Source organism: Misgurnus anguillicaudatus, chromosome 17, assembly GCF_027580225.2.
Source record: "Misgurnus anguillicaudatus chromosome 17, ASM2758022v2, whole genome shotgun sequence".
Taxonomy (NCBI): domain Eukaryota; kingdom Metazoa; phylum Chordata; class Actinopteri; order Cypriniformes; family Cobitidae; genus Misgurnus; species Misgurnus anguillicaudatus.
This window is the reverse complement of record NC_073353.2, coordinates 13,248,140-13,261,341: the sequence shown is the minus strand read 5'-3', so window position 1 is coordinate 13,261,341 and position 13,202 is coordinate 13,248,140. Positions and strand designations below refer to the sequence as shown.

The window sequence follows — 13,202 nt, the reverse complement described above, 5'->3', positions numbered from 1 at the left end:
ACACTTTGACTAAAAATGACTCTTACGGTGCATTCAGGTTATACATTTAATCAGTTTATGTGTTCCCAATGAATTGAACCCCCACAGCCTATGCGTTGCAAATACGTTGCTCTACCAATTGAGCTACAGGAACACAAATCTGTGTGGGTTTTGTTTACACCCTATTTCACATGCAAAAGAGAGCAGGACATGATGGGACATCAGAAACTCTTTTAAAGAGGTAAGGACACACAAGGACAAGCTGAAATCAGTTATAGTAATCTGCTCCCATCTTTTCCCCTGACACCTGGGATTTGCGTAGGAGCAGAAACTCTCGGACCGGATAAATGAGCATAACCTTTTAGTCTATTGCCTCTGCACACTTAAGTGCTCATCTAAATTGTGAAACGGACACATCAGTTGCTTCCTATACATGCATGCAGAACTGTAAATGAATATTGATTGCTTATACTGTAAGCCTATGTGGTGTTTTAAACAGGGTTCAAAATTAACTTTTTTATTTGGTAGCACTGGTGCTCCCAACTTTAAAGAGTTAGGAGCACCAGCAAAAATGTAGGCGCATCCATCCAAAAATTAAAGGGCACCACAACTACAATGTAAATGTTAATAGATTTATTTTATTAAAAATAAAACACCACCACCGGGCTTTACACATCCTATGGCTAGCATTTAAAAGTTGGTCTTCTATTTTATTTTATTTTTTGCTGCATAAATTCCTAAATTAATACCCAAATGCTGTTGAAATAGTAAAGCAGCAATAATAATTTAAGAATTACAGGTAACATGGTTAAGATTACATAGAAAATCTAGCAAACACGTAAAACACTGATTAATTGTGACATTACAAAAGTGACCCTAATATAGAAGGCTAATATATACAGCGCATGCGCACATACACCATCAAACACACTTTGACAGACAGGTCGGTGTCTCCATCAATAATAAACACATTTGTCATGAGACGTCTTGTGTTTTTGTCACTTTCGACATGTTTATACAAGGTACGTCTGGCGCTTAAAATGTTTTGATTCCGCCATTAACGCAGTTTTACAGGATTTACAGTAAACACAGTAAGTTACATTTTCATAGCGGAGACACTCGAAATCTTTAAGCCACTCTCTCTGAAAGGTTCAACGTCAACTCGTATTTTCCGGTGGTGGAGTTACATTTGAATCCGGATCGTCGTTAAAAAATACAGTAATAACCTTGGCTGTAATCGGCTCGCTCTCGTCATGCTCGCGACGCGTTCGTCTTTTCACATTTCCGCGCTTCACGGCAACAAGGAATGACTGACACTCATATTAGCCAATCTGCGGTCTTCATTAAACGCAAGAACTTAATGGTGAAATTTGATTGGTTATGTATCGTTGGAGAGAACACTGAACCTGGGACAGCGCCAGCACGCAGGATCACAATCAACTCGCGTCACAACAAAATGGGCAGTCGCACAAATGCTCCCAAATATATTTTAAGGTCGCACAGATTAAATTTCGGTCGCAAAATGGTCGCAATTTCGAGCCCTGGTTTGAAATATGCTTTAACATAAACCATGTGCAAATTCATCATTCACCACTATTGCAGAGTATTTTTTTTACACAAGATTTTGGATTTTTTCAAAGACTCTCAAAACAAATGTCTGAAATCACCTTGGTTTTCTACGTCACAAACATGTTACCAATCACAGCTGAACGAGTAGATCAGTAGTTCGAGTTATAGATATTCTGTATAGATGCCGCACAGACTGAAATGCTTGCAGTATATCTGCTTCTGTGATGGTCACACATTCAGTGTGATTTGAATGCTCTAATCCAGTGGTTCTCAAACTGGGGGCCGCGAGATGGTGCCAGGGGGCCCCAGTTTTATGACATTTCATAAAACACATTAATTTATCATGAATTCTGTGTAATTAAACCTAAATAAAAATAAGGCTACCAACCAACAGCACTACTTTTTATACTTTAATATGTTTTGTCTAATTAAATGTTACCTTTTAGAACAAATTTGTTATAAAAAAAAATTTGGGGGGGCCGCAAAGGAATGCACCATATACAAGGGGGGCCGCACGCTGAAAAAGTTTGAGAACCTAACATCAGTGCTAAAAAAATGAATGCTGCAAATGCACAGTTCATGTATGCATTGACATAGCAGTAATGTGTCTGAAAACATAGACATTATATTTGTAGAAGCCTCATGACGTGCTAGAATGTAATCCAGCATCGCTGCCATATTGGTTGGGTCTCCTCACTCTACGCTAGCACAAGAGTCGATCTGAGTCAATGGAGAGCCAGCAACTATGCTCATATTTTGTGCAACTTACGGTTGTAATAACCAGTGCAGTATTGATACCAGATCAAATTGAACAATCATAATGGTTATTTTACCATTTATATTATTATATCATCGTAACTAACGGTACTTGAGTGTGATCAAAACGTGTGAAAATTCAAGGAGTTATGATTATTGTAGCTGGCGGAATCTGAAAGCAGGTGATGGCGATTTTACTCGTAATCACTGAACCATATTTACTGATGGTATACACATGAGAATTGCAGCAGATTTTTTTTGCCCAGCCGTATTATATGGTCTGAGGTGGTGTAAGAGTGTGGGTGGGGTCTAATTTGCATATTCATAGATCCATGTACACTAACTGAGGCAAGGCTGAGAGTTAAATGCTGTTTTGATGCTTAAAGATGAGCTTTAAGTGAGAAAATGATCGACTACAGGGGGATTTTATACATTCAGTTATTTACGAACAAAACTCTTATCTTGGTAGACCAGATAATCTGTAAAAATACTTACTTTCTTCAAGTCAATGGTATATGGTGCAGGGTCCCACGCCAACAGTGTTACATTCTTATACAATGAACTTTTGTTGAATTTGTGAATGGGATTAGCAACGATCTGCACACAAAACAGAGGACATGTTACAATCAAACAAGAAAAGAACAATTTTTTTGCGTAATCTCATTAAACAAACAGGGTTTCAGATGTACAATATGTACGATTTTGGCATTAAAAAAAACTTAAAGGGGACATTTCACAAAACTTTAAGGTAGCAAAAAAATCTTTGGTGTCCCAAGAGTACATATGCGAAGTTCTAGCTCAAAATATAATCTAATAATTTATTATAACATGTTAAAATTAAGGGTGTCACGATTTCGATTTTAAATCGAAATCGATCGAAATTAAGTCACAGCTTCGAACTTCGAATTAAAAAATGGGATCGTCGGTGCTGCCACGCCCCCATTTCACGTCTGGTCGGCTTGCCAAGCGAGGAAAAAAAACTCTCAGAGATGCCTTTAAAAACATCTGTCCAGCAGAAAGCGATCATATTTTAAACACGAGGGATGTAAGTTATTGCTACAACTCCTTGAAATGCATATCATAAACAGGATTACGTGATCTGACTTTGGACGAGCGCACGTGCGCGATAGTAAGGGAGGCGCAAAGATGCAGCGGGTTATATTTTAAACAAAAGGATAGTTTGCCTCAGCTTGCATGAAACGCACAAAACTGAACAAATACATAAGGATTACTACTTTAGTTTATGTTCAGACTTCGGACAGATGCGAGAGCGCATGCACTGAGACAGAGAGAAGCGCAGCTGCTTATGATGCTGGATTTATTTCAGATGCTATGAGTCCAAGACACGCATTAAGTCCATGTGCATTAAGTCCATGTTAGAGATGCGCGGATGGACTATTATTTCATCCGCAACCGCATAACAAAACTCATCATCCGTCCACCATCCATTCGCACCAACGTTTCTGACCAGTTTTCAAAACCGCACCCGCCCGCCAACCGCTGACTGGGCGATGCAAGACGCTGCTGATGACAGCCGCGAGACTAGAAAGCTCTAGAATATCAGCAGTGAACTCCGTCTCCGATTTACGCACAGGGACAAAAATAAATAAATAAATAGCCTAAATTAAACGCACAAATTACATAGTCTGCACTGGTGTCATCCTGATTTACCACTTTGTAAAACTTATTCCAGGCAACCCTTTTCTGACATTCTATTTCCTTTGTTTTTAATTCTCATTTTTTGAGTTTGTCACGTACCCTTCGCCGGCGTTGATAAGAGCTGTGTCAAAATGCATCCTCATTTCTCCGCGCTGTTAATGATAGAACGAATGGATCCTTAACAGTCGAGGCAATCCCAAACAATTAAAACCTTTATTAAATAAAAGTGTGTATTTATTAGAAAACTTTTTCTTGTCACTGTTTTAGTATTATAAGTTATGTTTTGTGTTAATATTATTCTGTTTATGTTGCGTATATTTCTAGGTTGATTATTTGATATGCTGTTGAATAGATTAATCTACATCAATGTGTCATATGTTCTAAAATAAATTAATATTTTTCTGATTAACGTTACATATTTATTTTAATAAGTCAGAAATGTCTCCGCTGTTTTCTGCTGACAGGCGCGGTGGGCGCTACTGGGGGCGTGTGCAGCAGGTGACGCAAATTGTGGGTCCTCAGAAGGCTAGACCGTCTCATTTCAGTTCTCTTCTTGAACTTCTGTGGCTGCCACTATGAAAGGCAGAGAGGTCGCATGCTTAGAAGGACACAGCTAATAACAAGCAGTCGACCGAATTTAATTAAAATATTATTTTTCGTCACGTCATCCGCCCGATCCATGTAACTGCCAACCGCGCATAGTCCATGTGTGTGCAAGAAGCAATCCTCTCTCTACAAGCTCTCGCGTTAAGTGAAGCCCACAAACCCCCATGCGAGTTGTGCAATGTGCATGTTAATGTTAAAGTATAATAATAATAATAATAATAAATAATGGCATATCATTTTTGTCTAAATTATATGCCATATAAAAAATATGTAAAAATCGAGAATCGGATCGAATCGTGACCTTAGAATCGAAAATGTAATCGAATCGAGGATTTGGAGAATCGTGACACCCCTAGTTAAAATGGACATTTTGTAAATTTTAGCAAAAAATGTGCCGTTTTGGGTGTGTCTTTTTAAATGTAAATGAGCTGATCTCTGCACTAAATGGCAGTGTCGTGGTTGGATAGTGCAGATTAAGGGGCGGCATTATCCCCTTCTGACATCACAGGGGGAGCCAAATTTTAATGACCTATTTTTTCACATGCTTGCAGAGAATGGTTCACCAAAACTAAGTTACTGGGTTGATCTTTTTCACATTTTCTTTGTTGATAAAAGCACTGCGGACCCAATTATAGCACCTAAACATGGAAAAAGTCTGATTCTCATGATATGTCCCCTTTAAATGTACTCAATGTATTTGCATAATTAAAAAATACATATTATATTAAATGTTTTAAGAGGCATAATGTTATTTTCACAGTTAGTGGTCACCATACAAACAAAGGCGCAACTTGATGACACATTGAAACAGCGTAAAATGATATGACTTGTAGCTTTTACCTTCACTGGTGACTGGAAAACAGTCCTACTCACTAATCACGTTCATGAATGATGTAATAAAATAAAGTTTATAACCGTTTTATTATAAAGTAAGCTAACAAAGTGGCTTCATAAAATAACGCTTGAACAAAGTGGCGTTCTGGATATTACTGAATTAGTAGTTTATTAGCTCTTGCGAGAGCAACACAAAACTTTTGCTTTTGGATATTATGCTATCATATAACAAAAATATATAACACCGTGCAAGTTGTTTTTGGCTACATTTTGTGCATCTGAAACCCTGTTTGTTTAATATGATCACATGGCTGAAACACAAAAATATACTTGTGCAAACATTAAACACCACTCACCTGAGAGTTAATGATGCGAATTGTGGTTTTATTCCCAACATCTCTCTCATAACCCTCGGTGGGAGCTGTGTTAAACCGCAGAACTGCATCATGGGAGTCTGGAATTACACAAATTGAGCATTTAATGAAATAAAAATGCCCTGGGCCATCTAAACAACAAATAAAATGAATCCTGGCAATGCAAACAAACAAGACGTGTCATTTAAAGCAAGCTTTAGTATTCAACCATTGTCTTTTTAAACAAAATGGAGACAGAACACATTATTCCATAATAAAAATGATCACAATGACGTCAGTCGTGATTCACTGCCACTATAAAGATCCATATCTTAATAATGGACAAGAGTGTGGGCTACATTACCAATGTCAAAGAGACCATTAAATCAATAAGCGTGACGAACATCTTTAAAAGCACTTACATTTAGCACCTACAGTGCACTCCAGTTACATTTGTTAGTGCATAAAATCCACACTCGGTTATTAAGTAGTTGGCAGCGCTCTCTGCTGGACGAAACGTTAACTACAACAAAACACATTCCAAACACACGCACGTGACAAATACTGTGTGAGAAATAGAATGAGGAAAAAACCGAAAGCAAATGATAAATGTTATCTTTGTATGTGTGTGACAGTGACAAAAACCGCGAGATGCCACATCAATCACTCAGTTCAGCTGACATGCTATTGGCATTCATCAACTAGCATTTTTTTAAAGCAGTAAATGCGCGTTTGACATTGAGGACGTCCCGCATTTTTGGCAGAGTCATCAATCTTGTGAGAAAACATAAATCATACGAGGAAAGAAACAGTGTGAGAGAAAGCAAGAAATTATGCAGACACTCGCGATGTGGAAAACACCATAAAGCCATCAAATCGCATTTGCACATGATTGAATCACACATTACAACGTGGGTGGAAAAGTTTTGAAACCATTAGCGGAGTTGTTTCTGTTCTGCATTATTTAAAAAGAATTCGATATAATGTAGTGCATGGGAAATTATATAATCAGCAACAAATTAAAAGGTCTCTGTAAAGTCAATCTTGAAAATTCTTTGTAAACGCATTATAAATGTTTGAAATGTATTGCTGAAACACCCCAAAAAGACTAAACTAGGTCTGAATTACAGAGTTAGATCGTTAAATAGTTTGTTTTTACCATCTCTGAGGTGAGGATTATTTGGGCAGGGTTAAAACGTGTCCCCAGTCATGACCCCGACCCTAACACAATCGCGCGAGCATCAATTCATGTAAGTTTATTGAAAATTTGAGCAAAACATGTTTTGTGGAAATTTATAGTAAAATTTGTGTATTTGATGTGTTTTTTTATTTTGAGAGTAATATATTGTCCATAACTTTCCAAATTATTTTACAGCCATATACACAACAAGATGGGGCTTTGTAAACCAAAACTTGTCACATTTAATGAATGAATTTTATGAAATTATACCGTACCTCTTTGGAAAATTACAAAAAAATCGAGTAACTTACTTTAAAAATATTACGTCCAAAAATGTGATTTTAGCATTTAATATCGTTATTTAATAAAAAATAAAGTTGAGAGGGTACGTCAGCTTTCCCGCAAGTGGGCGTGGTTTTAACGCCGACAGCGGTCACGCCCCAACCGCTTGAGAGCACTGCTGCCTAAGATTTTGAGAACTTATTTTATAGACTTGGCGTTTTTTTCAGCATCCAAAATTGGTTGGGTGGTTAATAACATATTCTTCTGTGATGTGACAAACTCAATGTCCCTGTAAAGTCAGATGTTAAATTTGGTTTATAAGTTAAAAAGTACCACAAATTTGCAAATGTACTGAACATCCGGGGCATCACGGCAGTGACACAATATCAATGTCATTTATTTTACTTTGTTTTAGGAGTTATAGTTTATTTCCCTCTGACGAGTGATTATTAAAACTAGCATTACGTTTCAAATACAATTTAAATTGTAGATTTCTCAAGTACGGTCTTGTTGTTAGTGTTGTTTATAGTGTCTTTGCATCATAACAGAAACCAAGTGGACTCAAACAAGTCTCCACATTGTTTCTGTTATTATGCAAAGACACAGCATTACCACTAGGTGGCAGACAAACACTAACAACTCAGTTAATAGCATGCACATTTGAGAAACAAGGCCCAGCTGTGTGATTCCAGGTGCTTGCAGTATTATTATGTGAATCAAATCTGGAAAATCCCATGACAACTAAACAACATAAGTGCATGTGACAAACTATGCAACTATGCACTCCCATGCAAATGTCAAGCAATGTGGTCACAATTGACCATTGTGGTGTGAGAATATCTACAGTACAGCGGATGATTACAGATACAGGAAACTAAAGCGCTAAGAAAAAGATTTTGCATTTGATAGCTGGAAAGGTTTGTGCACTTTAATTCATGGCACTTTTCACACTTTGCAAAGCTAAAAATGCAATGAGTGTAGTTTCCACACATCTCTCTAGTCAGCATGCATTTACTTCCAGTAAAAAAACCTTTTCCTGAGATAAATGTCTTATCAACAGTTTTGGCAGGTGCACTCTGGGCTAAGCTTAGCGCTGACTGTCTTGGTTGTCCTTGAGTATTTTTAGAGGACACGCATCGGGTTGGCACAGCAGATGGGAAATGTTTAGACAAGCAAAATTTAATAGACAGGATAAAAGGGGCTTCAGAGAAAAATCGCTGGCTACCGTCTAGACTGACATCTTAGCAAAATCAATGCTAGCTGTAGTTTGATTTACTGTGTGTGACTGTGAACCAATACTACTATTACAATAAAACCACAACAATGCAATGAATATAGCAACAAATAGCTATCATGGTGACACCACACTAATAGTATGAACACCCTGCTTCAAAAACAATAAAAAAACATAATAGTTCTCAGAAATATCATTATGAACTAACAGCTGTTCGCCATTAAAACCATTACAAATTATTTTATGTAGTGTTTTGTGCTTCATCCCAATAGGATTTATTGGTTTCTAATTGGATTCCATTCACCAAATAAAACTTCACCAATTAAAGCCAACATATTGTCAGTACAGACAATTAGATACCATTATAGTTCACATTAAAACCATCAGATCTCTGTGATGGTTTCTATTGTTTTCTTCTCAGCAGGGAAGTTTTGGCACTTTAGAAACTGAGAAAGGTAAATGTTTTCAAAAGTCTAAAAGTTAGTGACTAGTGAACACACACCTGGAGCAGTGGGCAGCTATCACTGCATGGACAGGGGAGCATTGGGGTACAGGTGCTTGCTTAAGGGCACATCAGTCGAAACCTGCCAGCCGTGAGACTTGAACCGGCAACTCTCAGGTTACAAATCTTTTTCTTGCTAAGCTTTATCTGTCTGACTCACATTTAATCTTGTAGCATAAGTAGTACAGAAATAGTTCATGACAGCATTTAAAGCATCTTGCACTGTACCTTACAAGTCCAAGGTCAAGTAATGACAAGGTTATAAGCACGTCATCAACATTATAATAACTGTAATTTTGACTGCTTACTATCACTAAACTACAATGGGAAACTAATGACAAAATGGCAATGACTCCTACCAGGTCTCATGCTGAGATACAGCCTGATCTCCAATGTGTTGATAACTCTTGATGATTTTTGATGAAACTGACCTGTAGTCTGCTTGAGGACACATATGGGTTTGTAGACTGATGGGATTAAACATTTTAAGAGGAAGTGAAATATGAGAATTTGGGACAATTTGAATCCTCCGTTGTCTCCCAATAATAATAATAAAAAGTCATAACTAGGGTTGTAACAGTATACTGATAAGATGGTTTGCCACAGTATTAACATTTGATTATCATCCCGTGAACATTTGATTATCATCGGTTTTGAGGGGGAAATGAAAGCCGATCTCACCTGCACTGCTGCAAATATGCAACTTCATTGTTTAGACTCTATTCAGACATGTACAGCTGAGAAAATATGTCAGAACCAGAGGCTACAAATTCTTATCTCTATCCTCTGCCAAAAAATAAGTTAAATCTGCAGTATGGGAATACTTTGGGTATCTGAAAATGGCACTGCACGCTCTGCTCTCCCATTTATGCTGTTCAAGAAGAAGTACAGTTTGTTTTTTCATTGTGTAATCTAAAGAGAAATAACGTATTCCTTATTTTGTTATTTTTTAAAGGGTAGACTCATATATTAATACTATGAAAAAACTTTTAAAAAATTATTGATTGATTGATTGACTAATTAACTTTATTGTCTGTTCAGATACACTGGACAGAAATTCATCTTTGGCACTGGCTTCAACAAACATTCTACAACAACATTAAACACCACAAAATAATAAACATATTATAAATCACACAATACTTAAAACATACATACTAATTAAAAGATACATGATTCAGTTAAATTAATGCAATATTTGCATATTCACAATAACGGCCCTAATTGACAATTTGGTCACTGCCAATGGGATAAATGATCTTTTAAAAATTTTCTTTTTGGCATATGGTGCGTGTAGCATAATTGTGATAAATCGGACATGTAATGATTAAAAAATGATGGTAAATGATGGCTCAACATAAGCACTCTTCACTCTTCAGACTGGTGGAGTTTATTTACACGTGCACCAAAGTAATCCAGCAGTGAGACATATATATATACAGTGAACAAAAAAGTAACCCAAAGTACCAAAACAACGATGACAAAAAATAACAAACAAAAGAAACAAATGTAAAAACCGCAAATCACTGTACAAATATATATTTACGTGCCCTCTCAGTATCCACAATATACAGGTATGACTCGACTTGGTAAACAAGCCCTGAGCTAGAGGCTGGCTGCAGCTTATAAAGGCCAGGCTCCGCCCTTTTTACGGGCAACCACATTATTGCCCAAGTAGGTATTACATTTCCTTAATCATCCAATATATTGTGATTTAATAATAACATAATACCAAAAGAATAATAACATAATGACAACAAAACAAAACCCTGATCATAAATAACAATTAAACCTGATCAAAACAATAATAACAATTATTGTTCTCTTTCCAGATGTTTTTTTCTGGGTACCCCTACACAAAAACACAAATGGTTTCACCGGGTTCTGGTTCACTGCATAGATATGTATAAAGGCTAGATGTTTTGCCCGCGCTGCTAGGCAATTAAGTGGAACGTCCGCATTTTGGCGGCCATCTTACCACAGGGTGCTCGCTCACTCGTAGCATTGAGTTTTAATGCTGCAGGTACTTTTAAATGACCACTCCTTGCTTAATTTTTTACCTATTTTCAAACGGTTGGGTTTTTTTATAAACGTCAAAGATGTACCTATGACACCGCATACTTATACTAAAAATAAATAAATTCATGAAACATGTTAAAGCATCCAGAATTATAGCCACGTTAATAACGTTTGTAAAAAACCAAACCGCAAGTTATGGTCATTTAAAAGTACCTGCACCATTAAACTCAATGCAACGAGTGGGCGAGCTGTCTGAGGTAGGATGGCCACCCGGTGATGACGTTAGAGACTCCGCCGTAAGACATCTAGCCTTTATACATATCTATGGATCACTACGCCGGCGCGACCCTGACCGATGACGTCATAAGCGATCGCCCTTCCACAGCTCGAGATCTTACGTATAGCTGTCAGCAACCCGATTACGCCAACAACAAAACAATAACTCACAATAAAACAAGACAAAGTGATGATGGGTGTGTGTGATTTATCCTGTATGAATTACAGAAGGAAAGTACGAATGGTGGAGGAGTATAATCTAACGCTACCGGGAATGCGTGTGCACCCGCAACTCCAAGAGCGGCATCTACGGGTGAGTAAGGGTACGTGTGGTTGTATGTATGTGTGCCAGTGCTGTCGCTTGCAGCAGGGATCTCACTACTTCACAGTAATTAAATAATTAATATGAGGTATTCAGGTATTCAGGCCAATCACAACGTACAGATTAGCTGGCCAATCAGGGACACAGAGCTTTTCAAATCTGTGCGATTCAGGAAGAGATTGAAATCTGGAGCTACAAAAATGTTACGGTATGTGTTTTTAACCATAAACCACGCAAATGCATTGTATTATAACAAACACACAAAATAAAGTTTTTAGCAATGAAATAGGTGCTCTTTAATCAAAATGTGAAAATGTATTTCCGCCCTCTTTTGGCGATCCTTTTCTGATGAGTATTACGGCTTGGGCAGAGTTAATCAAACTAATTCTGTTTACCATCTTTATGGTACATGCCCTTGGCGCTCGTCCTCCACCAATATACTTCAAATTCAGACTAAGGCCCAATTACATTTCTCCCCCTTAGTTTTGCACATTCACGTGAGAGTAAGGGCTATCCAAATTGGGCCTTACTCTCACGTGAATGTTCAAAACTAAGGGGTAGGAGGAAGGGGGAAGACAGAGAAATAGGATTGGGTAATTCGGGCTAATTACACCAATACTATAATAAAAACAAAATAAGATTTGAAATTGTGTATGCAAGATAAACAACCCATAAGGTTGTATAAATGTTTGGTAGTATATACTGTGCTTACACAGAAAGAAACCCCAATCAAATCATTGATGAAAATATATGAAAAAATGTCAAGTGTGCATTCTACGATTCAAACTATTTTTGTATTTTATAAAGATTGTATTAAATGTCTTTCTTGGCACTGTAGCTGTTGTCTTGAGGAACAATGATAGCTGTGCCATCACCATGGCAACTTCTTCCTCTGTACCCACCACCACCATAATAGTTGCCAAAGCTGGAAGAACTCGGCCTCTTTGTGATGCTCGCGATTATGTAACAGTAAAGGGCATCCGTATCCCACTGACCCATTCAAAGAAAGTGGCATCACCACGGAAACCAAAAACCTCAGGAAATGAGAATCCAAAACCAAACCAAAACAAGTCTTTGTTGACTGTACTTTTTTTTACTTTAGTTCCTTATGAGACTATCCCGAAAAGGATCAAAGATGAGTGCGCCCTGAAGGAAGCAACAACTCTTAGAATAAGCAACCATGATGAAACCAATACCAACATATTGTGATTGAATGTAACACATTTACTGGATATATTAAACATCAGTTAGAAATGATGAGCCTACATAGACACTGTCAAATGGCAAATCAGCAAAACTAAACAGATAATTCTGACTCTTAAATTTGATTGGATGAGTAACAAATGAAGCCACTGTACCACACACAAGATTAAAGGCGGAGTCCACAATGTTTGAAAGCCAATGTTGATATTTGAAATCACCTAAACAAACACGCCCCTACCCCAATAGAATCTGGACCTTCTGTTGATAGACCCGCCCCACACATACGCAACCCGGCAAGAATGTCGGTTAGTAGACACGCTCCTTACTGCTGATTGGCTATAAGTGTGTTTTGGTAGTCGGCCCGTCTCCTTTTCCAAAGCGTTTTTCAAACATCGTGGACTCAGCCTTTAAACTAAACAACATGTCAT

At 37.6% G+C, this 13,202-nt stretch overlaps 1 protein-coding gene across 3 annotated transcripts in view; it reads right to left on the bottom strand.

The window, feature by feature from the left end:
* st6gal2a (ST6 beta-galactosamide alpha-2,6-sialyltranferase 2a) overlaps positions 1-13,202 on the bottom strand; it is an 81,060-nt gene that overhangs the window by 15,434 nt on the left and 52,424 nt on the right. For all 3 annotated transcript variants that reach the window (XM_055214659.2, XM_055214657.2, XM_055214660.2), the window contains 2 exons: positions 5,760-5,857; positions 2,800-2,901 (listed from right to left, as the gene is read on the bottom strand). In XM_055214659.2, coding sequence (XP_055070634.2) covers positions 2,800-2,901; positions 5,760-5,857 — 200 coding nt within the window. The remainder of the gene's footprint in view (positions 1-2,799; positions 2,902-5,759; positions 5,858-13,202) is intronic.